Source organism: Dromiciops gliroides, chromosome X, assembly GCF_019393635.1.
Source record: "Dromiciops gliroides isolate mDroGli1 chromosome X, mDroGli1.pri, whole genome shotgun sequence".
In the NCBI taxonomy this organism is placed as follows: Eukaryota; Metazoa; Chordata; class Mammalia; order Microbiotheria; family Microbiotheriidae; genus Dromiciops; species Dromiciops gliroides.
The window spans coordinates 24918363-24945263 of record NC_057867.1 but is presented as its reverse complement, the minus strand read 5'-3'; the positions used below and the strand labels follow the sequence as shown (position 1 = coordinate 24945263).

Sequence of the window (26901 nt, the reverse complement as noted above, 5' to 3'; positions counted from 1 at the left end):
TTACTATCACCCTTTCAGTCACTCAGGTTCCCAAGCCCTTAGTCATCCTTGATTCTTCTCTCTCCCTCACCCTCCATTCTCAATCAGTTGCTTTTCTTTTTTTTTTTTTTTGTGGGGCAATGAGGGTTAAGTGACTTGCCCAGAGTCACACAGCTGGTAAGTGTCAAGTGTCTGAGGACGGATTTGAATTCAGGTCCTCCTGAATCCAGGGCCAGTGCTTTATCCACTGTGCCACCTACCTGCCCCCTCAATCAGTTTCCAAGATTTGTCAGTCCTACCTGCACAAAAATTTCTCCCATCCATCCCTTTCTCTCTACTCACACAACCACTTACTAGTTCAGGCCTGCATCACATCTCTCACCTAGACTGTTGCAATAGACTCTTAATTGCTTTCCTTGAGTTTTTATTCTTATTATTATTAATAAAGGAAGGGTTTGGGAGGGAGACAGCACAATAGCAACAATAGTGATAAAAAGGAAGAAAGAAAGAAAAGAGGGTCATCATAGTATCTAAAACATGAACAGGAGGTTAACAAAGGCTGGTTTCCTAATCATGTTCCTGGGTCTTGGACTTCCAAACCATCCTGTCTCATCCAGAACTTCCCTCAGTCTTGGACCATCCAACTTTCTCTGTGACCTTCTCAACATGGAACATAACTTTGTAAGGTCTGTCATCTTCCCCCATTGGTAAATTCCTCCTAGACCCTTTTGTAGAGGGACCTAGGCCTTCCTTCCTTCCTTTCCTTCTTGGACTTGTTCTTGATTCCTGGTTTTCAAAACCATTCCCCCCCCCCCCCAGTGGCTATCTTTCCCTCCCTTCCCAATCCCCACTCCTTCTTCTCAGCTCCCTCTTGTGGGTTGAATATAACCCCGATGCAGTTTTGTCTTCATTTACCCAACTTTTCACTCTTTTGCCAAGTTAAGAAGGACAACAAAAAAATTAGTCTATGTGGTTCCAAAATCTCCCTACTCCAAACCTTCTATACCACTGGTCTCTAAATTTTTGCTCTGGCACCTCATCAGTAAAAAAAAAAAAAATTTGAGCATGCCCTCATTTACTTATTCATCAATTATATGCATGTGCAGCTGTACTAATAATTATGAATGTTAGAAGACTCAAAGTAGAAATGAAAATGGATGAGATAAAGATGAAATAATCTTTTTTTTGTTGTTGTCCTTGAGTCAATAGGCAGTCACTGGAGTTTATGGACTAGGATGGGTGACATGGTCTGAGGTGTGCATTAACATTAATTTCATAGCTGAGTGGAAGATGGGCTGGAGAGGGGAGAGACTTGAGGCGGGGAAAGACCAACCAGCAGCCTATTGCAATAGGCCAAGTATGAAGCTCTGAGGCCCTGCCCCACATGGGTGGTAGCAGCAGGAGAGAAGGGAACATACAAAAGAGAATCTTTGGAGAGGAAAAGGCAAGATTTGGCAACTGACAGGATATGAGGGGTGAGGACTCAGGGAGTCAAAGAGGACACTGAGTTGCATATCTGGGGAATTGGAAGGGTTGTCCTTGACAGAAAGAGGGGAGGATTGAGGCAGGGTAAGATAAGGTAGTGAGCTTTTCTTATTCCTGTTGTTCTCATTGTATATTCAGTGGAGGTCAGATAGAAAGAACTGGGGACAAGCTGCGATCCTATTTGTGTTCTTTTCTGCATCATGTCTAGATTGGGCAGGTGGATAAAATAATGGGTTTGTTGTTGTTGATATTGTTTTGCTGTTTTCCCCAATTTCTTAACCAGAATCTCTAGTTTCTTGCTCTCCTCTGTGATGCATGTTGTAGCCCATCCTCATCTATCCTAAGGGAAAAAGACAGAGATGGAGTTCTTTCTCACTGGTCACTTCCTTGAGTTGGAGCCGGTCCTGGAAAGGTTGACTACTATAACCCAAGGTGAACTAGGGTACAAGGGGTAGGTATGTGGGTATAGGGGAGGAGGGGAAGAAATTTTCTGAATGGTATCTCAGCGACTGTTGCTGTGGGGGTCCAAGGCGAAGTTTAAGTTGGAGACAAGTTCCACAGTTGGCTATTAGAGGGAGTGTGGGCTTCCACCCACCCTCTGATTGGTTGGTCATACACTCCTTGGGATCAAGCCATGGGCCTCCTAGGAGATCCCAGCCCTTATTTTGGAGATCATTAATTGCTAAAAGCACAGGCCTGACTATGGGATTCCCCCTGCTCAAAAGCTACCCTCTAGGATAAAGTACAACCTCATTAGCTTGGCGTTTAAACCCTCTGTAAAGTGGCTCCAATTTGTCTGTCCATACTTCTAACTTACTACTCCACAAAATCCAAGGCCCATCCCTATCTCCCATCTCTGAGCCTTTACAAAGGGCATCTTCCAGACTGCAAACATTTATTTAGCCAGCCTCTTCACTGTCTTCACTGTTTGACTCAGGTGCTGCTTCTTACTGGAAGGCTTTCCTGATTGCCCCCCCCCAACCCCAACCCCACTCCAAGTTGTTAAGACTCTCACCCTCCTCAGATCCTTTTGTACTATCCACGGACATCAAGCAAATTTAAGCTCCCTCTTGGCAAAGACTGTTTAATCTTTGTCTTTGTGCATATCCAGCTTCTAAATCAGGCTCTTAAGCCTTCCAGTTATCCAATTTTGTTTCTTGAATGCAGTATTAGATTGGACTAGGAGGCCTCAGAGGGTCATTTCAATGTTGAGTTCGTAGGAGTCACTAAAAATAAACTCCTCCATGCCAGAAAGAAGTTTTTTTTTTCCTGGCATTAAAATAGGTCTTTCTAAAAAGTGACATTAAAATGTGTACCTTTTGCCACTTCCCTAGGTCACCAGCTCCCTTGCCTTTTCCTAGTCCTAACTTTATTCCGAGCCCATTGCTGATTTGAAGTCAGTGGAAAAATTGGAATTTGAGTTTGTTTCCCTGACAACTTTTCTTGGGTTAGTAAATACACTTCCATACCACCCCTCCCATGTCCCAAGCTCATTCCCCATTCCCCCCCCCTTCCATAGAGGCCACTGCCTAGTCTTTTAGTTTACTGATAGGTGACATAAAGGGAGGACATGAACTTTAACTCTGATGTTTTGGTGCCAACACTGCCCATTGTCTTTGACTGGATGGGTTTTTCCTTCCTTTAGTGTTGTCTTTATTTATATTGTTGTAATCAGTGTGTATGTTGTTCTCTCCGTCCTGCTTCCTTTATTCCCCATTACTTGCTAGAAGTCTTACCATATTTATCTGAATTCTTCATAATTGTTTCTTCTCATAGCACCATAAGATTCCATTACAGTCATATAATCACAATTTGCTCATTCATTTTCCCAGTCATTTGGAACATATCCTGTTTCAATTTATTTATTTCAAACAATATTGCTATGAATGTTTTTGTATACAAGGTTCTCTTTTTTGGCAAATAGTATTTTTTCTAATTATATGTTAAGATAGTTTTCAGCATTCTCATTTGATAAAGATTTTGAGTTCTAAATACAAGGGTCTTTTCTTGCTGCCATTAACCTTCTGGGGATATAAATTCAGTCATGGGATATCTGGGTCAAAGCACATGAACAATTTGGTAATTTCTTGCATAATTCTAAATCTTTAAAATACATAAATCCCTGGGACCAAAATGTCTCCCATTGGCTCTCTGTAAAAACTAGGATGACAAGATACCTGAATGATATTGAATGTTCATTAATATTCTTTGGGAGTGTTTTGATTATATCAATGAAAAAATAACTAAAGTTTCAATTCAGGATTTATACTTTCTTCCCAAGAAGTAGTGAATAATGGGTTGGCCATTTGTTTTGTTGATCAAATTAGACAATGTATGCATATTGCTTTGTGAACCTAAAGCTTCTGTGAGCAATATTTGTCATTCCTCTCCCCCTCCTCCTCACAGTTCAGTGGGTTTCAGCTAGAAACAGTTTTTGGACAAAAGCTATAGAATAGGAGGATTCCTATTCTTCTTATGTTTAATATTTGGACTATTTGTGCAGATAGATAAAATGATTTATTATTATTATTGTTGTTGTTGCTATTGTTATTTTACCTGATTACCATAGTAAGTTAGCAGACTGTCCAGTCTCAACCTTGATCACCTCACAGAACAGCCTCAGCTAGCCTTCCTGACCCCAAACCCTCTTGTTTCTAATCCATCCTGCATACCATCACATTTCCTATTTTTAATGTGCGATTTCATTGCCGAAGGGGAACTCTAAATGTGGAAACTCCCTCCATTATTGCAGATAGGAAACTCATTTGTAATTTATAATTCCCAGTTAATTATCTTTAAATATCACTTTCCTTAGACCTCTTCTTCAGAAAATCTTCAGTGTTTCTAACTCCTCTATCTCGCTTTCAAAGACATCTGGCCCCATCCTTCCTAACCTAACCAGATTTCATTTCCACTGTTCTCCAGTGTCTACTCTTTATTCAGTCATTCCAGTCTTCCCCTAAACTTTCCCTCCCCTATCCCCTCCCCTATCCGCTCCCTTCCCCTTTGGTTCTCCAAGTCCTACCTTTTCTTCTTTGAAGGAGAGCCAGCTTTACTTCCCCTGAAGATTCTGACTTGAATGGATCTCCCCGCTCTTTTCTTTGAGCTTGTCCAGCACTTAAGACACCTGAGTAGCATTTACTGCAATTTTTTCTGCTGTTTTACAAGTTCTGTTCACCCAACTAGATTACAAACCTAGTAAGTGCCTAATAAATGTTCCTTGACTTGACTTTATCCCTAGAAATGAATGCTTGGCAATTTGACCAGATTTTCACGAGCCACACCTTGTTAATCTTATTTCTCCTTAAGATTTAAAGCTTTGTGATTTTAGGTACCTTAGGCCCTAGGCACTGGGAATAAAAATGACATGCTCTTTGCCTTCAGAATATTGCCAATCTAATAGTATGGATAAGACAAGTACACAGATATTTATCAGCTATGACTAAGTACATAAAAGTAGTTAAACAGAGTGGCCCGAGGGATTCTAGGAGGAAGGAAGAGGGAAGGGCCTTGATTTGACTTCCATGTCATAAGAGGACCAATGGAAGGAACAGGACACTTTTAGATGTGAGTACATGGAGAGCAGGGAAATCTTTGGATCTCTAGTAACTTAGCCCAGTGCCTTCATAGAGCAGGTACCTAATAAATGTTTATTGACATTTAACCTGAAGAGGATAATAGTGGGGGTTGTTGGTGGTGGTGGTCTTTTGTTTTCCAAGGGGACCAATGACATCTCGGGGTGGGTGGATGGTGAAGGGTGGTGAGGACTTGACATCTGTCTACAGTTATTTTAAGGGCTGTCACGTGGAAGAGAGATTAAACTGTTTCGGCAGTGGGGAGGAATCAAAAAGAAGAAAATTTTGGCTTGACGACAGGAATAGCTTTGTAACGATTTGAGCTGTCCAAGAGTGCAATGGGCTGCCTCAGGAGGTGCTGGGAACCTCTTTCTTTGAGGTGTCCAAGCAGAGGCGGGGGACCTTTTGTTGAGTGTGTCGGAGTGAGAATTCCTTTTGTGGCCGCCGAGCTTCTGCCAACCTCTGATAGCATGATTCTAGGAAACATCTCTAATTGGATTGATCAGACAAAGATTAGGGGATGAGGTGGTGCCTGTAACAGGGGATTAGTGGATGAGCTGTACTCTAAGAGAAGGATGACAGCAGTTGAAAATTGGGGGATGGGATATATATAGTATATATATATATATATATATATATATAGTACAGGCATTGGGGAATGTTGTGGATAAATGTGCAAACTTCCCTTCATTCTCTATCTTTTCCACTCCTGCTCCTTCCTAGCTCTTACTGAAGCCCGCCTCCCCTCTGATGCAGCCTCCCTGGTCTCCCTTTCCAGTACTAGCTGCACCTTCTCTCATTCTTAGCTCACTGATCAAAGCAGAGGAATCAGAGCTTCTTGTTCCCCATTTCCACTTCCAAGTTCTCCCCCTTCCCCTGTCCCTTTCTTTGATGTTCATGCAATCCACATCAACCACCTGATTAAAATTCTGATAGCTGTTGTTTACATAACTCCAAGTTGCTCTCTTTTCTTCCTCAGTGCATTTGGGACAAGGCTCACAATCTTTTATCTCCTCAACTCCTTCCCTCATGCTAGAGGGCTTGACTGTACTTATTGACTCTCCCTCAAACACCCTAATCACCAAGTTCCTCAACCAACTCACTTTTCATAAGCCATTCCTTCACTCCACTTCAGCCACACTCAAAGATGGTCACACCCTGGATCTTGCCATCACCCACAAATGCACCACTTCCATGCTTAAGAATTCCAAAATCTTTTTATCTATTCATTTGTTCCTTCTCCCTCATCCTTCCCTTAGAAAACCCTCCTCTTTGTTCATACTGTGACCTTCAAACCCTTGACCCCTTAGTTCTTTCTCAGGGTATCTCCACTGTACTAACCATTCTCTCTTCTTTTCCCCATCTTGACCCTTTAGTGAACCAGTTCAACTCTACCCTCTTCTCTTGAATCCCGGGCTCTTTGTCATTTCATGGATTGTTCCCTGCCAAGTCTCTGTCTTGTATCACCCCCACCATTCATGACCTTAACTGCCATATATGCACTGCTGGGCATTTGTGGAGAAGATGATGTGACTGTTGTCACTGGGTCTACTACATCTCAACTGGGATGTCACTGCTGCTTGACAAACCTCCTATACCTCCTTTAGCAACTTGCTCTTCCAAACCTTTGCATCCCTCCTCAAACTTCCCATGGCTCTTCCCGCCCCCCTCACCTGAGAACCTTGCTTTATATTTTAGAGAAAAACAATTGAGGCTGTACACCATGAGCTCCCCCCTTCTCCTTTCTTCCTTATCTCCTATCACTCAGGTGCCTGCTGACTTTACTTCCTCTTTCATCCCAGTCTCACTGGATCATTATCAAGGTTAATCCCTCTCCTTGTTTAAATAATCCCATTCTATTTTGTCTCCTCCAAAAGATTACCCCCTCTGTTATCCTCACTCTCACTTATTTTATTTATTTCCTTTTTCTTTTTTTTCGTGAGGCAATTGGGGTTAAGTGACTTGCCCAGGGTCACACAGCTAGTAAGTGTCAAGTGTCTGAGGCCGGATTTTGAACTCAGGTCTTCCTGACTCCAGGGCCAGTGCTTTATCCACTGCACCACCTAGCTGCCCCCACACCTTTCATTTCAATGCAGTGACACTGGCTGTTCTATGAATAAGAATAAATCTTTCCTCTAGGCATTTTCTCTGGCTCTCCTCCATACTCAGAATGGCCTCTCTCCTCTTTTTTGCATACTGGCTTCCCAGAGTTCCTTTAAGTACCAATTAAAATTTCATGCCCCCTGATCATTTCCTATCTATCCCGTAGGTAGCTTGTTTCTATTTGTTTGTTGTTCCCCACATTAGATTGTGAACTCCTTCAGGCTACAGACTATCTTTTGGATCTCCAGTGCTTTGCACAGTTCCTGGAACATAGTAGATGCCTAATAAATGTTTATTAATGGGTTGATTCTTCAGTAAATACTTGTTGAATTGAATTGGAGATAATGGACGAACTTGCTTTACTTCTGATCTCAATCTGAAAGTCTCTAGTTTTTTCTTAACGAAATCTAATGGTGTTTCTTGCTTTTACCTATATAGTTTACCATATTAAGGAACAATCCATTTCTTCAATTAAATTGGAACCAGTACTCAAGCAGCAGGATGGACCAGATTGAAGAAGATCAAGAATAAATGTCTAAGTAGTTGTAGGAGAATTCTTAGAATTGTCCTTTGAAATATGCTCACTAGCAGTTATTATGCAAGAATGATGTAATGGGGGCAGCTAGGTGGTGCAGTGGATAAAGCACCTGCCTTGGATTCAGGAGGACGTGTGTTCAAATCCAGCCTCAGACACCTGACACTTACAAGCTGTATGACCCTGGGCAAGTCACTTAACCCTCATTGCCCCACACACACACAAAAGAAAGAAAGAATGATGTAATAATGCTTATACTGTAAAAAGACCTAGGGAAAGGAGAAGAGAATTAGTCTGAAAAACCACCTGATCTTGGAGATGCTGGCTGGATGAAAAAGAACCACAAAATGAAGTCAGAAAGCATAGTTCTTCCAAGGTTAAATTGTTTTGTAATCGCTTTTCTTTCTTTTCAGTTTTTTCCAGGTGTGAAAGGCACTTTCTTTTATCAGATTCTCTCGAAGAATTTCCTGAAACAGATGAGCCCGTTTGGATCTTGGGGAAGCAGTATGACCTTCAAACAGGTAGGGCAACAACAACTTCTGGGAACCCACCTGTGGCCATCCAACTAGTAACTGTACCTTGAAGATTATTTTAGGATACTGTTTTTCCATCCTTTAGCTTTGGAGGTAAGTCTTTCATGGTCATTTAAGTTTCCTCCAGTTCTCTTAGGGGATCTTATCAGAACTCCGTTTTTCTTCAAAGCAGTCTGGAGGGACTGAACTTTTGGAATGGAGAAAGAGATTAGAAAAGGACAAAATCGGGGCAGCTAGGTGGCGCAGTGGGTAGAGCACCGGCCCTGGAGTCAGGGGTACCTGAGTTCAGATCTGGCCTCAGACACTTAACACTTACTGGCTGTGTGACCCTGGGCAAGCCACTTGACCCCAATTGCCTCACTTAAAAAAAAAAAAAGAAAGAAAGAAAGAAAAGGACAGAATCAGTAGAACTCGGATACTAATGGTCATACTCACTCACTTGCCTCAGGGAAGGCGTTCTGATCAAAGTTCCCTACCTCATCATATTTGTATAACTGTTTGCTTTTGAATGGCATTTAGGAATGACTGTGCAGCTGAATCAGTAGTCCTCAGTCCTGTGATGGTATCTGACCATAGCCAGCCTTTGAAGGGAGGCATGAAAAATCCTAACAGGAGAGAATGCAAACTAAGGCAGATCCAGGGAACGTTAAGACAGTCTAAGGAACTCTGCAGAAGAAATTGTTGGAGTTTGTTGGTTTTTTAAAATTTGGAATCTGAGAAACCAAGCATAAGTTTGCCGCGTGGATTTTTGTTTTGGCTTCTTAGTGCAGGCTTGGTGAGGTTCTGGAAAGGACAAAGGTAAATTCTCCCCAAGAGCCCAGAGTAATTTCTGGAATTGGGAATATGGACAAAGGTACCAATTGCACCTCTGTTAATTAGCCAAGGACAGGCAGGGCTGCTGTAGTAATCTTTTTTTTTTTTTTTGGTTGGGCAATGAGGGTTAAGTGACTTGCCCAAGGTCACACAGCTAGTAAGTGTCTGAGGTCAGATTGGAACTCAGGAAGAGGAATCATCCTGACTCCAGTCCCAGTTAGCTGATTTAGCTCAAGGGGTCAAATATCCTTTTGCTATGCCTAAGTAAATCTCCTTCTGTAAATTGTTGAATGACCTATGACTATCTCATTTGGTTCCATTATTGAACCCAAATAGCCAGGAGACTGCCCTGCCCTGCCCAGAACATTCCCCCTCCTGCATTCTGTGATCTAGCCACTGGTTTTCTCTCTGTTCTTCACATTTGTCTCTCCATATCCTGTCTCTGTGTCTTTGCACTGGCCATGGGGAGAGTGAACTCAAGTCAAGTGAAGTGGAAAAGCATTTATTAAGTGTCCCCTTTGTGCCAGGCACTGTGTTAAGTGCTGTTAAGCTCTTCACCTCCACCTCTCTTCTCAGGGTCCCCATAGTATCCAGTTTCTTTTTCCCTCTTTAGAAGAGAATTTCTCCTTGTTGGTTCCTTCCCCTTTAGAAGGATGAAATTATCATTAAGGCAAGCCAGGAAGGTAGAGGAGAGAGCGTAAGTGCTCTAGCAGATGTTTGGGTAATCAAAGTCCTTCATCACTACAGTATCCTGTCTCTGTGCCAACTGAAAGGATGGTTTGGGATTCTCCATAGATAGAGAGCTTCTTGATCTTTATTCATACTGAAACTTTGACCAAAACGACTAACAAGGCAAGCAACTAGATGGTTTTCTTTTCACCTCATGGGGGTGGGTGTAGGGGTGACACAGGAAGGGGAAGCGTGGCAGGAGGAACAGGAGTCAGGGATAATCCACCAAAGAGTTTCCACGTCATTGAGATTTTCCCTACCCATCATGACAGTGAGATTTAGCTGGTTCATTATTTGCCTAGAATTCTCATATCAGTTTTTGTTAGCCCATAATTCACTCATACTTTTGCTTTTAATTACAGAAAAATCCAAGCTGTTGTCTGATATCACTGCTCGTCTCTGGTTTACATACCGAAGAAAGTTTTCACCAATAGGTAGGTTGGTCTGCTGCCTATTACGGACAGAAAGAGCTCTGTATTTGGTAAGGGAAGACCTGGATTCATATTCTGACTCCACCTGCCACTTACTTACCTTCTCAATCTGTCAAATGGGAATGGTCCCCCTATCTGCTTCACCATGTTGTGTGCCAAGTGCCTCACTCGGATATACTTTAGGGTTGGGCCTGGTCAGCTTAGAGTAGAAATAACCTGGGTACCCATTAATGCCCAGTGTATGACATTAGGCAGACATTTTGTCTAGCTAAGCATTGTTTTTGCTCCGAGAAATTAAATTTTGATTTGCTCTATGTGAGGAATCATTTACAAAGTTGAAATTTTTATTTTAAATCTGTCTTATTTCCAAGAAGTATGGTATCCCTTCCTTTAAAATGTTTTTTCATCTATTCAAACCCATATTCCCAAAACAGCAGTTGTGAGAGAGGGATTTTGCTGCCTCCACCTGCTTCTCCCTGGTGTCTGGGAGTTACCCTCCTCCACCTCGATGAGTGATTGCTGTAGCCAGCAACCAGTTGCCTCTTGTCTCCTCGATCTCTCTCCCACCACATGCTATGAGGAAGGAATTCACCACTTTTTGGCAGTTGTCGAGCCCTGCTTTAATTGGTCTTCTCCAAGGTCTGCACGTTTCTAGCAGAATTTTTTTCACTGTCATACTGGGTTGGAAATACCTCAAGGGCATGGCAGCTTCCATTGACACTCGGAGTAAGGCTGATATTTACTTGGCAACTTCCTTTGCAATCAAGTGTTCTTTAGTTGGAGCAGTCTCATTTGATTTTACTGGTATGTCTTCCAAAGGTACACCACCTTCATGAGCTTAGAGATAATCAAGATTGACTTGGATCATAGCTCTCTGGTCTGTTTGTGTTAGGGCAGCCAGGCACCTCCCTAAGCCTGAAGCCATTTTGGTAGTTAGTACCTTTCATTCTGTACATAGGATAAAGTGGTACTCTTCCCAAGGTTGGGGCACTAGACCTGGCAAGTGTTAGTCTTGTCCGTCTCTTACTCCAGTGCACCTGTGACTAGGTGTCAGTAATTACATTTTATGTGTGTACCCTGAATTTCATTTATAGTTTGAAATCTATAACCTGAAAAATTTAGTCCCATTTTTTTCTAAGTCTAAGACTTGGAAATGCAGCATTCTCTTCACCAGTGGCGTCAAACTCAAATAGAAATGAACTTAAGAAAACCATAATTTCTTTTTAAATTTATTTCTTTTTCCGTTACATGTAAAGATAGTTCTCAACTTTTGTTTGTACAAGCTTTCCAATTTCAGATTTTTCTCCCTCCCTCCCCTCCCTCCCCCCTAGAAAACCATAAATTAAGATTATCCACATTGAATTGTAGTTTTATTTATTTTGTTAAATATTTCCCAATTGAAGTTTGGGCTACCCTCAGGAGAAACTCTGGAGGGCTGAGTTTGACACCTCAGCTCTTCACTTCTTTACCCACTCAGTCTCACATCAATCAATGGCCAAAGCTCCTCACTTTCTTGGTTCATCTCCCTCTGATGGGATTTTGTATTTATATGTAACTGGGGGAAAAATAAAATATTATTTAAAAACCCCAACAACCTCAGGGGAATTAGCAGGAGGCCCATATGGTGCTGTCTATTTATAAAAGTTCCCAAGTCGGCTTCTTTTTAGGGAAAGGTAATTCCAAGATAGTGCATAGAGAACTGGATTTAGACTTGAGAAGACCTCCATTTAATCCTCCTGCAGACTCTTAACTAGCTGTGTGACCCCAAGCAAATCTTTTAACATCTCCAGGCCTCAGTTTCCTCATCTGTAAAATTAGGGGGTTAGCCTGGATAACCTCTAAGGTCCCTTCCTGCTCTGAATCTATGATCTCTTGATGCTATGAACCCCAGTTCATTTCAGACCCTTTTGCCAATAGGAGGAACAGGTCCATCATCAGATGCTGGATGGGGATGCATGCTACGTTGTGGACAAATGATGCTGGCCCAGGCCCTCATCTGCAAGCACCTGGGAAGGGGTGAGTGACTTGTTCTGCTGACCACTTAGAGGAGACTCTGCTAGACGATTCACTTGCTGCCATGTATTAGCAGTGGCCTACAACTTGGAGAATGCTTTAGATGAAAGCAGGCATGGGTACTCAAATGCTCCAGTGGCTGAAATTGCAAGGAATGAAATCTGTAGGGAGTAGGAGACAGGTGTTTCTTGGTGACTCAGCAGACAAGAGAGTTCTTTTTCTCAGGAAGAATGAACAGAGTCACAGGTGCATGCCCTTTGGGATTTCTATCCTTTTTATTGTTGAGCTAAGTCCATCAGCAAACTGGCTAGAAAGAAGGCCATTATGACAGGCCTGTTTCTTGACCTTATTAAAAAAATCAAGATGGTGGCCAGTGGGATTGTATATTTTTAGCTGAGGTTGCACTGGCTTGTGTTCACTAAGGCTAACTATTTAGTGCCTAGTGAACACAAGCCAATTATAGTAACTGGACCTATAGTGTGTCTTGCTTATTTTTCTCAGAAATGTGCCTCTTTTGCCCTAAGGTCAGGCACCAGAGCAGAAATGGCTACATGGTCTGGAAGGCCCTTCCAATGCTTATCTATGAGAAGAGTTAAGGTTTTGAGTTATAGAAACAATTCTTTTAGGCCACTTGGCTTCAGAAAGGAAAAGGGGAATTAGAAAAAGATCTGGGGGGGTGGGGGGGCTTAGGGCTAGGCCTCACCAGGGTAATGGGGAAAGACCTCATAGCTTTTGATTTCATCTTGCGTACTTGAGAGTAACCTCTTTATATGAGTCTTTTTTTTTTTTTTGGGTGAGGCAATTGGGGTTAAATGACTTGCCCAGGGTTACACAGCTAATAAGTGCTAAGTGTCTGAGGCCGGATTTGAACTCAGGTCCTTCTGAATCCAGGGCAGGTGCTCTATCCACTGCACCATCTAACTGCCCCTATATGAGTCTTATAAAAGAAGCTTTCCGGGGCGGCTCGGTGGCGCAGTGGATAAAGCACCGGCCCTGGATTCAGGAGGACCTGAGTTCAAATCCAGCCTCAGACACTTGACACTTACTAGCTGTGTGACCCTGGGCAAGTCACTTAACCCCCATTGCCCCGCAAAAAAAAAAAAAAAGAAGCTTTTCAAAGATCCAGAGATCTAATTAGGGCTTTTATGCCCCTTGTTGGTGAGTTGGGGAGCCTAATTTGAATTATTTCCCTCTACCACAAAGAACCATACATTACACTTGTTAAACAAACTCACAACTTTTTGTTAATGGCTGTGAAGGTCTCCTACATCTAGAGCTGGGAGGGACCCCTAGCGTCCATCCAATGTACACCTTCATTTTACAAAGGAAACCGAGGCTCAGGGTGTTCACCCAACTTGCCCAAAGTTACACAGGTAATAAGTATCAGAGGAGGAATTTGAACTTGGGTCTTCCAACTCTGGAACTAGTCTTCAGTCTTCTTACCTCTGTACCTTGCTGCCTGAACATGTGAAAGCTAACTTGGCACCAGCAATAATAGGTAAAGTACCAAAGCACTGCTACTCAACAATTTTATGATCATTCTTCTTTTTCAATTTTGACTGTCCCTCCAGTCCCTCTCTCACTTATTGAAAAGGAAAAACGTGGGAGCAGCTAGGTGGCGCAGTGAATAGAGCACTGGCCCTGGATTCAGGAGGACCTGAGTTCAAATCCGACCTCAGACACTTGACACTTACTAGCTGTGTGACCCTGGGCAAGTCACTTAACCCCAATTGCCTCACCAAAAAAAAAAAAAGAAAAAGAAAAAAAAGTATGATGTCAGTTATCCATGTGAAATCATGCAAAATATATTTCCATATTAGCTATATCTCAAAAAAGCAAGACAAAGAAGTAAAGTGAAAAAAATTATACTTTAATTTGTACTCAGAATTCATCAGTTCTGTCTCAGGAGGTGGAGAGCATTTTTCAGTCTGAGCCCTTTGGAATTGTCTTGGATTGTTGTACTGATCAGAGTAAGCTAAGTCTTTCACAGTTGATCATCATTACAATACTACTATTACTGTACACAGTGATCTCCTGGCTCTTTGCTAGACAAGAGAACAAGGAGAGAGCAGTGTCTCAAAAACTAAGGGGGAAGATGGTAGCTAGAGAAAAGAAAAGTTCAGTAGTGTCAAATGCTGCAGAAAGGTCAAAGAGAAAAACCGAGAAAAAGCCATTGGATTGAAAAATGAAGAGATGGTTAGTAACCTTTAAGAAAGCAGTTTCAGTTGAGGGGGGCAGTTAGAAGCCAGACTGAAAGGAGTGGAGAAGTGGATGAGAGGTGAGGAAGTGGGAGGCAATGAATGTAAACAGCTTTTTATAGGAGTTTCTCTTCAAAAGGAAGGAGAAATATAGGATGCTAGCATGAGGGGACGGCAGAGTCAAGGGAGAGGTTTTTAAAGACAGGGACTATCTAGTCATGATTATGGGCAGCAGGGAAGGAGCCAGTGTCCTTTTGGTAACATGAACGCTTTCTTTACTTGCTTTTTTATTCAAAGAAGGGGATGTTTTTAAGGGGAGAGGATGTGACATCCCAATTGCCCTTGTTATTTATTTACTAATTTCTTTTATTACCATTTTCCCCCTTTAGATTGGTGTTGGGAGAAGCAACAGGAACAGCCTGAAGAATATCACCGAATCTTAAAGTGCTTCTTAGACAGAAAAGACTGCTGTTATTCTATCCATCAAATGGGTAAGGATGCACCAGGCCTATGGCTTCCATGCTAACCCCAGAGGGGCTGTGGGAAATCAATCATCTTCTTGGTTAGAAGTCTTTGAAAATGATATGAAATTTAGTAGGTTGTATCTTGTTGAAAAATTATTTTGCTAACTTGTTAATCTTCTCATATAAAAACAGCACAAATGGGCGTAGGAGAAGGGAAATCAATTGGTGAATGGTTTGGACCAAATACAGTTGCACAGGTGTTAAAGTAAGTAAAACAGCCTAGCATTTATTTATGTGGTTGCTTTGCTAACTATTTCCCTTTCCTCCGGCTTCCCTTCACCCACCTCACTTCTACCCAATTGGTCAACCTTATCCATTCACTCAGCCACTGCTATACCCACCAAACCTGGCATCTTTGCACTTCTCTGCTCAACTGCACCGCCAAGTGGGAAAATCTGTGTGTGGGCATGGATATCAGTGGTACTACTTCACGTGCCTGTGCCTCTGGAGGTGCTTAATCTCTCGCCATTGTTAATTTGCTTATCTGAGGCCTTTGCATTACCAGACCTCACACAATATCATAAAGCAGGAGCTATCAGAACTTCCGGGGTACTGGTTAAAAAAAAAACACAAAATACCCCAGAAAATGTCAACTCGATAAGCAAGAAACAGAAGCAGCTGCTAATAGGAGTATTCCTGGATTTGCTTAGTGCAGGGACATGAATTACTTGTATTTTTTTTTTTTTTGGTGAGGCAGCTGGGGTTAAGTGACTTGCCCAGGGTCACACTGCTAGTAAGTGTCAAGTGTCTGAGGCTGGATTTGAACTCAGGTCCTCCTGACTCCGGGGCCAGTGCTCTATCTACTGCCCCACCTAGCTGCCCCTAAATTACTTGTCTTTTTGAGAAGAACAACTTGGAAATCAGGAAAGCACATATTAGGATTGAACTAGCATCTTATAAATTCAAAATGTATTCCCTAGGTAGAAATAAAAGATCACATTATATTAAAAAAGAGAGAGCGAATCTAACTTTTCACAACTTATAAGAAAGGCCTTGAACAGTTTCATCATGTGCCTTACTCAACAGACCTCTCTCTAACCACTGATACTACTGCCTGCCTGTCTGCCTACCTGCCCGGACTCACATCTCAATGCTTAGCATTATACTCACCTTGTCCCAGATACCCTAAACCTGGCTGCCAATGGACAAATCCTCTTCACCATGCCCAGCTGGCAGCTGTCTTTTTCCTGTCTGCCTCAACCTTACCTCTCATTCCCTGACCCCTCAGTGACCCACTCGAGATCTGGCCACCCCATCAACTGTGTTCTCAGGAATGCCTGCTCCATAGTTAACAAACTTCCTTTCATCTTAAAGCTCTTCTTTTCTCATTCCTTCCAGCATCTGGTGTTCACTGAGACTTTGCTCCTTCTTTGTGACATCTTTTTTTTTTTTTTTTGGCGGGGCAATGGGGTTAAGTGCCTTGCCTAGGGTCACACAGCTAGTAAGTGTCAAGTGTCTGAGGCCGGATTTGAACTCAGGTCCTCCTGAATCCAGGGCTGGTGCTTTATCCACTGCGCCACCTAGCCGCCCCCTCTTTGTGACATCTTTTACTTTCCTGGCTAGGCTTTCTTTCTTATCTCTCAGCTCACTACTCACAGTGCAGAAGTCAGAATATTCCCTCTTCTCCATTGCCACTTCCAGACTCTCCATCCATCTTCCAACTATACTAAGCAAAGTTGCCTCCCTTGAGGTTCACGCTATTCACATGTGTCACACGGTCCAGATCCCGTTGGTAGTTATCTGTCAACCCCCAACACATTCTCTTTCCTTCCTCCTAAGTTGTGCCTGGCTCTTTCCTCTCCAATTGTTGCCCTCATGCTAGAGTGCCTCAATCTACGTGTTGATGTTCCCTCAAGTATCCCAACTGCCTAGTTTCTCATTTTACTCAGTTCCCATGACCTACTTCTCCACTCCATGCAGCTGCATACAGCTTCCCCCATAAATCTTTCCCTAGACTATATTTTGGGAGGGCAGATAGGTATCATTCTAGACAGGTATTCCCTCTTTCTGAAGCCAGTGAAGTGGTGGTCAGCTTCTGGCACCAATTTCCTGCTTCCCCCTCAGGCAGGAATCAAAATCTCTCTCTCTCTCTCTCTCTCTCTCTCTCTCTCTCTCTCTCTCTCTCTCTCTCTTTCTCTCTCTCTCTCTCTCTCTCTCTCTCTCTTTTTTGTGGGGCAATGAGGGTTAAGTGACTTGCCCAGGATCACACAGCTAGTAAGTGTCAAGTGTCTGAGGCCGGATTTGAACTCAGGTCTTCCTGAATCCAGGGTCAGTGCTTTATCCACTGCGCCATCTAGCTGCCCCCTCCCCCATAAATCTTTCATTTCCATGTTCATGAATTCCAAAATACCTCGATTTGATCATGATCTTTTATCATTACAACTGTCCATTTGCTTTTATGACCCCCTAGACTTGTTCTTTATCCTCCTGGTGACCTTCAGTCCCTCTAGCCCTCACTTCTTTCTCAGGCCTTCACTTCTGTAGTGGTTATACTCCCCTCTCTTCCATATCTCAACCCATTGGTAAGCCAATTCAGTTCTTCACTATCCTCAATTCTTTGCCCATCTTATCCTGTTGTAGAGGTAGCTAGGTGGCACAGTGGACAGAGTGATGGACCTGGAGTCAAGAAAACGAGTTCAAATCTGGACTCAGACACTAGCTGTGTGACTCTGGGCAAGTCACTTAACCCTGTTTGCCTCAGTTTCCTCATCTATAATATGGGGATAACAATAATTCCTACCTCCCAGGTTTTTTGTGAGGATCAAATGAAATTATTTTTGTAAAGCACTTAGCACAGTGCTTGGCACATATTAGGCACTTAATAAATCTTTCCTTCCTTTCTTCCCTCTCTCCCTTCTTCCCTTCTCTTCCTTCTCTTCTTCCCTCTCTCCCTTTTCCTCCTTCTTTCCCTCCCTCCTTCCTTCTTTCCTCTTCTTCCCTCCCCTGCCTTCTCTCCCTCCCTTTCCTCCTTTCTTCCTCCCTCCCTCCTTCTCTCCTTCCTTCCTTTCTTCCTTCCCCTCTCTTCTTTCCCTCCCTTTCCTTTCCTCCTTCCCTCTCTTCCTCTCTATGCTCCAATCCTGAGTTACTCTGATCATTCTTCTTCACTGCTCCTATTTATGTGCTGACCTGAGTCAGTTACAAATGTATGTTCTATCATCTACACTGAGCTCTCACTGCAGCAAGGCAAACATGCTATTCTTCCCTTATCAGTTCTCTATTCCAGTCGCCACAGAGGCGACTTTTTGTTACCCCCAAGCCTCCCAACCCCCACCTGCAGTGGTGGGCTGGAGTTTGCTCCTACCAGCTTGAGAGAGACAATTGTCAAATTTTCAACGTGGGCATTTATACCTCAAAAATTGGCAAATGCTACAAATCAGGGCTTGATAAATTGTTTTGTTGATTGTCTGGACTTAAGAAAGTTATGGGAAAATGTTAATGATGAAGATTTAATTTAAAAGTATGTTGTGTGTACATTTTTTCCCCAGAGAACTGGTTTTTAAACATTTACCAGCACACCCCTGTTCCAAATTGGGGACTTTGCCTCATATTTCACCAAGACAATTATAGTCATTCACCAACACATTCCTCTTCTTCCCTTTTTCTCATCTCACTTTATTCAGATGGGTTTCCCTGCTATGTGTTCTTTTATCTGGGTCTCATACGAAGAGATGGCCCTTCTCCATGCACTCTTTAGTTTTGGGGGGTTTTTTTGGGGGGTGAGGCAACTGGGGTTAAGTGACTTGCCTAGGGTCACACAGCTAGTAAGTGTTAAGTGTCTGAGGCTTGATTTGAACTCAGGTCCTCCTGACTCCAGGGCCAGTGCTCTATCCACTGCGCCACTTAGCTGCCCCTCTCCATGCACTCTTGATCCCATCCCCACCTTTCTTCTTCAGAAGATTGCCCTCACTATATCTCACTCTCTCCTTTATCTTCAATCTCTGCATCTGTTAGCTTCTTCTCTGTTGCTTAGAAATGCTCCATTGGCTCTTCCTCATCCTTAAAAACCCTCACTTTATCCCGCCTTTCCCACTAGCTATTGCCCTACATCTCTTCTCTTTTTTACAGCCAAACTCCCTGAGAAACCTGCTTGTACTCCGTGCCTCTGCTTCTGAACCTTCTGCAACCTTTTTGTCCAACCTCGTTGTTCAGCAGAATCTTCTCTCTCCAAAGTCACTGCCAAATCCAATGACCTTTTCTTCATTTTTGTCCTTGATTGCTCTACAACCTTTGGCATTATTGATCATCTTCTCTTTCTGGGAACCGTCTCCTCTCTAGGTTTTCACGACACTGCTTTCCTGGTTCTCTTCTGTCCGACTATTCTTTCTCAGTTGGCTTTGCTAGGTCTTCATATGTGTTATGCTCTCTAACCATGGGTGTCCCTCAAGACTCTGTGTTGGACTCTTTTCCTTCTCTACTGTCTCATTTACTTATTCTCATTAGCTCCTGTGGCTTCAATTATCTTCTTTGTAGATGATTACCAGATCCTTATATTCATCCCTAGTGTTTCTCTCTTTTTGTTTGTTTGTTTTTTACAGAGCAATGAAAGTTAAGTGACTTGCCCAGGGTCACACAGCTAGTACGTGTCAAGTGCCTGAGACTGGATTTGAACTCAGGTCCTCCTGAATCCAGGGCTGGTGCTCTATCCACTGTACCACCTAGCTGCCCACCACCTCAGTGTCTCTCTTAAACAATAATCTGGCCTTTTCTACACATCATAGGCAATTCAAATTTAGCATGTCCAAAACAGAAGTCATTCTGTCTTCTCTTTCCATCTTCTCTCTTGCTGTTGAGGACACCACCATCTTTCCAGTGATCTAGTCTCACAACACTGGTATCATGTTCTACTCTCCAATAATATCATTCACCTGATATATCCAATCCTTTGCCAAATCTTGTCATTTTGTCTTTATAACATCTCTTGGCTACCTTCCTTTCTCTGCACTCACACAGCAAGCTCAGGCCCTCATCACCTCTCCTCTGAACAATCACAGTTGCCTTCTAAGTACTCTCCCTGCCCCGTGTCTCTCCCCTCTCCAGTCTATACCACATTCAGCTGCTAAGGTGATTTTTCCAAAGTGTAGGCCTAACCATGCCACCCCTCTGCCCCGAGAGCTCCAGCGAGGCTCTGTAACTTCCAGAATGAGATAGAAAGGCTGCTGGCATTTAAAACTTTTCATAACCAACACTTTACCTACCTTTCCACTCTTCTTATACTTTCCTCCATTCCATATAACCTGTGATGCAGCCGCATTAGCCTACTTGCTGTTCTTCCTTGTCCACATAGCTCCATTTCTTGGCTCTATGCTTTTTATATGCCTGAAATGCACTCCAGGCTAACCTCTACCTCTTTGTTTCTTTGGCTTTCTTCAAGACTCAGCTTAATTCTACCTTCTGCCGGAGGTATTTCTAGCAACCTCTTCTCCTCCCTACCCTACCCCTGCTGAAGTCCTAATGCCTTCTCTCTTCAGATTATACATCTATTATATATCTCTTGTATGTACCTAGTTATTTATGTAGTTCCATCCTCCCCTTTCCCCGCCTTAGAATATAAGCCCTTTGAGGACAGGGACTGTGTTTGCCTCTCTTTGTATCCCCAAGGCAGTTTTCAGTGCATTGTAAGTATTTGACAAATATTTGTTGACCTGCTGGCCTTAGGTAGGCAGTAAATTCTTAGCTAAACATGGGATAATAGAGATCATAAAAGGTAAACAATTTCAACTGTGTAATATTTTTTAAGCTTTTCAATACATAAAGTCAGTTTAGATAGACTTAGAAGAGAAATGGAAGAGGCAAAAAATACTTGCATCAAGTTCTACCAGTAGAAGTCTGATATCCAGAACATATAGGGAATTAATATAAATATATAACACCAAGAGCTATTCCCCCCCATAGAGAAATGGTCAAAGATTATGAATGGTTTTCCAAAAGAAAACTTCAAACTGTCAATGTCCACATGAACACATACTCCGGATCACTAATAGTAAGAGAAATGCAAATTAAAACACATACTGCTGTTTTGCTTTACCACCACCAATTTGGAAAAGATAACAAAATATAGGAGCAGTCAGTGTTAGAAGGACCATGGGAGGATGCTCATGCACTGTTGGTGGAGCTGTGAAGTGGGCATATTGTTTTGGATATCTATTTGGAATTTCACAAGACAAATTGACTAAACTATTCATGCTCTTTGAGTTGTCCCATTACTGGACATACATCCCAACAAAGTCAGAGACAGAAACAGAGGTCCAATATATACCCACATGTGTATAGCATCACTCCTTGTGTAGCAAAGAACTGGAAATGGTGGCTACACATTGATTTGGGAATAACTGATATGGGCATGAATATTAATTTAATGGAATATTAAGTAAGAAATTACAAGTAAAAATTCAGAGAAGCATGGGAAGAGTTGAATTAATTGATATGGAATGAAATAAGAAAGGAGAAAGAAAAGCAATTTTTGACATTGGAGTAAATGACTGACCCCTGCAACAGAAAAAAGAAATAACAAATCACAAGGCTGGCACAGAGGCATTATGTAATAGTGGCAGGGGCTTCCATTATCTAGACATCTACTAGAGACCTTTCCCTGCCAAAAGAACAACAGCTAAGAACTTTTGGACTTGCCATCATGATAATTTCATTCTTCAAAAGGTGGAGGAATCAACAGGGGGGAATTCTATTCTGGAACTGATCGTCATGAATAGTATCATGCTCAGGATAGGAATCATGGGAACTTTCAGGAGTAAGTAACTGCTCCCTCCTAGAATTTGTGGTAAAGAAGGAGAGGAAATCTGGGCGTATTCTGGCATGTGCCTTAGAATTTGAGAGAGCAGATTTTGGAGGGTTCAGAAGAAGAACGAGCAGGATCCCAAAGATTTAACTTCTACAGAAGACAATCCAAAATGGATGAGAAACCCTTGAGGAAGAAATTCTGAAGACACATCTGCAAAGAATTCCAAGGAACAGGAAAAACCAAAGTTGGCTAAAGATACTGATGTGGATGTGCAAAGAACTAGGGAAGATACACAGGATGAAGGTCCTGAAAAGGAGCATGATACAGTGGAAAAGATACTGGATTTGGAATCAGAGGACTTGAGTTCTGAATTTTCCCCTTACTACCTCTAGGACCTTGGGTAAGTCACTTCCTCGCTCTGTGCCTCAGTTTCCTCATCTGTAAAAGAGAGGGTTGGACTAGCATGCCCTCCACGTGGTTCCTCACAGCTCCCCAGATCTGTGATTCTGTGATCCTATATGAATAGTGTTGGGAGTACTAAAGCTTAGATCGAGCTAAGGTTGGCACAAGGGAAGTTAAGGACAACAAAAAGGGTCTTTTTCTTAACCTGTATTAGGAGAAAGAAGAGGAACAAATAAGGGATAAGAATGCTGCTTGGTATAGGTGGAGAGATGGTAACCAACCACAGAGAGAAGGCCAAGCTGTTTAACCCCTATTTTGCTTTTGTTTTCTCTACCAAAGAGAATGATTGAATGGGAAATCACAGGAGAAAGACTGATGGCAAAGATAAGTAAGGAGATAGAGCCCCTAACTATCCTTGGTTACTTCCTGCCTCCTGGCCCAGATGAACTCCATACTTGGGTAGAAGTGGCAGATGGTGGTGGTGTAGTCATTGTCAGTAATCCTTGAAAGACTGGAAAAAAGAAGAGGTGGCACAGGACTGGAGAAAGGCAAATGTTCTGATTTTCAGAGAGGGAGGGAGGAAGAGAGAGAGAGATTATAAAGCAGTGAGTTTTACTTAGATTTCTAAGAAAACTAGAATAAATCATTAAAGACATGGTTAGCAAACATGTCAAAAAGGAAGCAGTCATTACCAAGAGCCAGCATGGCTTCATCAAGAGTAGGGTATTCCAGATGAACTTTATTTCCTTCTATGATACAGATGCTAAACTGATACATTAGGGGATACTGGGAAATTTGTCTAGGTTGTAGCAAATCATCATCTTGTGGAAAAGAGATAGCTAGAGAGCTAACTAGCTAGAGAGTGATGCATTCAGATCAATTTGGAACTGCCTGAATGGCAAAACCCAGAGCAGTTGTTAGTAGTTTACTTTCCACTTGGCAGAAGGTCTCCAGTGTAGTTCCTCAGAAACCTATCCTTGTCTCTGTGCTGTGTAACATTTTAATTAGTGACTTCACTAAAGTCATAGATGGGTTGTTTACCACATTTACAAGATGACACAAAATCCAGAGGGATAGCTAACATTGTATAGCAAAGTGTGAGGATCCAAAAAAGATCTTTACAAGGTAAATAGCATTAGGCTGAATCAAAGATACTTCCTCTTGGGCATATTCTCCCTTTCACCACCTCAGTCCCTAGAGAGTAGGCTCAAAACTTAACTCAATTCCGACACAGCATTGGGCCCACCAAGATCATGTCCATATGTGGCCTGATTGCTGGATGAATCCATTTGCTGGATTGGAGTCCCTACTGTCATTCCTGAAGCTTACATCTTGCTCCTTGGAACATCAGTTCTATACTGGTTGCAAAGCTCAGCTTACACAACAGTTCCTGGATTCCTATGGCTCACTTTTGATCTTTTAAGATTCTTAAGGTTGAAGAGGCTCCACTCCCTCCAACCTAGGATGGAAAAGAACAAATAAAAAATGGCTAAGGACTGAGACCTATTTCTCAAGGACCATATGGAGTCAGAGTTGAAGAAGACTATCTTCCTTACTTCAAGGTCTCTTACTGGACACCATGAGCAAAAGAATCACCAAGTTCCCAGAGATGTGACTAGCTATCCAGTCGGTCAAAAAAAGACTCCTCTCAACCATGCAGAACCAGTTACAGAATATCTGCACATGCTCTACAGTCTTTCGATGGTATTTCCCTTATGGGTTATCATGGTTCTCCACCAAGCAAACTTCCCAGGTTCTCATGTGGGGAAGTTGCATCAACCAAGCAAGCTGATGGAGTCTACCCACACGCTTTCAGAGTGAAAAGAGAAGACGTTTCTAAAGAGAGTCATACCTACAATAAGGGGGTATGTTGTGAAGATAATCTAGCAGAAGAGACTGACAGGTAGGAGAAGAATCCAGAGAGAGCAGTGACAGAAAAGTATCCAGGAGGAGAGTGTGGTCAACAAGGCCAAACGCTGCAGAGAGGTCAAGAAGTATGAACAGTGAGAAAAGGCTGTCAGGTTTGACAGTTGAGATCATTAGTAACTTTGGGGGACAGTTTCTAGGTGAGTGATGAGGTTAGAATCCACAATGCAAAGGCTTAAGAAGTGTGTAAGAGGAGAGCAAGTGGAGGTAACAACCAAAGACAACTTTTTCCAGAAGTGTGGTTGTGAAAGGGAGGAGAGATATAGGACAGTAGCCAGAGTGGATGGTAGAATCTAGTGAGAGGTTTTTTTTTTGTTGTTTTTTTTTTAGTGAGGCAATTGGGGTTAAGTGACTTGCCCAGGGTCACACAGCTAGTAAGTGTGTGTGTTAAGTGTCTGAGGCCGGATTTGAACTCAGGTACTCCTGACTCCAGGGCCCTTGCTTTATCCACTGCGCCACCTAGCTGCCCCGAGAGTTTTTTTTTAAGGTTGGGAAGACTCGGATGTTTGTAGGCAGCAGGGAAGGAACCAGTAGACAAAGATAGAATGAAGATTAGAGAGATGGGAGGATGATTAGGGGGACAATCTACTAGAGAAAAGAAAGGAGGAGGAAGTAGGATCAAGGGTACATGTGGAGGATTTGGCCTTGACGAGGAAAATGGTCACTTCTTTATTAAAGACTGGAATCAAGGAGAATAATCGGGGATGATGTCAAGAACTTTTGAATTATAGGGAAAGGAAGGAGAAGGGATTTGGTGGCTCGTGTTCTTGATTTTCTTAGTGAAGTGTGTCCTCAGCTGAGAACACTGTGGCAAAGGTGTATGGGAGGCTCAAGGAGAGAAGAGCAGGTTTGAAAAAAAGCCTCTGTGGCAAGTGCAATAGCATCTTTGATTTCTCCTAGAGAGGAACACTCAAGTCCAGCATTTGCAAGGGCCAAGGGAAACAGATATGTCAAAGGTAGGGAAAAGGAGCCAGGACTGCCTTTAGCAGTGGCTAAATTAACATCTATAAAATAGAAGTCTTCTTTACAGACTTGTGGGGATTAAATGAAATGATATTTGTAAAGCCCTTTACAAACACTAAAGTACAATACAAGGTGTTCCAAAAATCGGCGCGCCATTTTAAGCCAAGACTTTTGGAATACCCTGTATAAAAGGGAGCTATTATGGCAGTTTAAGTGATATTTGGCACTGATCTGTACTTCTTCATGCTGAGGCATCTACCTCCTCAAAGAATGTTTCCACTGTATATTGCATTCCAGAAAACTGGCTTTATTTGATGAATGGAATTCCTTGGCTGTTTATGTTTCGATGGATAACACGGTGGTCATCGAAGATATCAGTAAGTCACAAGCCTATTTCCCATCAATTTACATGGTAGGTGATGCTTCCCCGCAGGCTGTTCAGAAAGTTACCAGCTTGGAATCTTTATAGCTTGTCTTCTTGTAATATGGAACTCAGTTTAACAAAGGTCTGTGGTTAACCACCCCAACTCTTCCTCTCCAATCTTTTCAATCATCTTGTTTTTGAAAGCTAAAGCACGTACACCAAGAGCTTCAAGTCATCCATGCGCAATGTCTTCAAAAAGGATAGTACAGTCAGTGACTCCTTCACCCGTGCTTGCTAATCAGCTACTCCATGCTAATCCCCCTGTTAAGTACAGTCAGAGTGTTTAAGGAAGGGTGCTAGCCATGCCCTCACATAGCTCCTGGTGTACTTTGGGAGATAAGACTAATGTGCTAGGACAGTAGAGTCAGACTAATGCTAATTTGGTGCTCTAGGAGTCAGAGAAGGGGAAGCTTGGTAAGTGCACTTGCTTTGGGAAGGCTGTAGGGAGTAGCTAGGGCTTGAAGGATGGGGAGGGTTTACGTGGGCAGAAAAGAATGACTTTCAGGAGAGAGGGGCAGCCTGAGCCAAAGAAAAGGTCCAGAGACAGGAATGGGCCTAACACATGTAGAAGAAGGGGAAGAGATCAACCAGGCACGTTCATTATTACCTTTATTTTTTCTTTTTTGAGTCTGTCGCATTTGGAATTTGTAAGGATATCTGCATAGATTTATTTAACCAAACTCTCACTTGTATTTTTAGAAAAAATGTGCCACATGTGCCCTCCCAACCTGACCCATGACAGTTCCTCCAGTTCCTGGAATGGTCTCGCCTGGGATACTGATTGTCCTGGGCACACCTCTGGCTGGAGGCCCCTTCTGCTTATTGTGCCCCTTCGCTTGGGCATAAACCAAATCAACCCCATCTATGTTGATGCATTTAAAGTAAGTTGCTCTCTTAACCATGCCCTTTGTCTCTCAGTCAACTTTCATGTTGTGTAGCCCACTGAGACTCTCATGTTCTTTTTCCCCTCTAGGAGTGTTTTAAGATGCCACAGTCTTTAGGTGCATTAGGAGGAAAGCCAAATAGCGCCTATTATTTTATAGGATTTTTAGGTAAGTAAATTACAATCACAAGGCACTTGAGCATGGGAGAGAAATGGGTAGAGAAGTTCCTCTTTGAAATCCTTAGCAAATCCAGCTAAGGATCATGGCCCTCATGCTGTATTCAACCTAATCCTAAATGCATGAGAATACTTTGAAGGGCCCTTTTTTGCCACCTGCAACAGCCCCCTTTCTTGTTTTTTTTGAGGAGCAATGAGGGTTAAGTGACTTGCCCAGGGTCACACAGCTAGTAAGTGTCAAGTGTCTGAGGCTGGATTTGAACTCAGGTCCTCCTGAATCCTAGGCCAGTGCTTTATCCACTGTGCCACCTAGCTGCCCCCTACAGCCCCCTTTCTTACAAGCAGATGGTATCTGGGGGCAGCTAGGTGGCTCACTGGATAAAGCAAGGGCCCTGGATTCAGGAGGACCTGAGTTCAAATCCAGCCTCAGACATTTGACACTTACTAGCTGTGTGACCCTGGGCAAGTCACT

General features: G+C 42.7%; 1 protein-coding gene across 1 annotated transcript in view; it reads left to right on the top strand.

Annotated features, from left to right (window-relative positions):
* Positions 1 to 26901, top strand: part of ATG4A (autophagy related 4A cysteine peptidase) — a 60659-nt gene that overhangs the window by 23707 nt on the left and 10051 nt on the right. Inside the window, exons 2-9 of the mRNA XM_043974468.1 lie at positions 8091 to 8198; positions 10115 to 10186; positions 12101 to 12199; positions 14784 to 14885; positions 15051 to 15123; positions 25243 to 25322; positions 26069 to 26250; positions 26343 to 26421. Of these exons, the coding sequence (XP_043830403.1) occupies positions 8091 to 8198; positions 10115 to 10186; positions 12101 to 12199; positions 14784 to 14885; positions 15051 to 15123; positions 25243 to 25322; positions 26069 to 26250; positions 26343 to 26421 (795 nt within the window). The remainder of the gene's footprint in view (positions 1 to 8090; positions 8199 to 10114; positions 10187 to 12100; positions 12200 to 14783; positions 14886 to 15050; positions 15124 to 25242; positions 25323 to 26068; positions 26251 to 26342; positions 26422 to 26901) is intronic.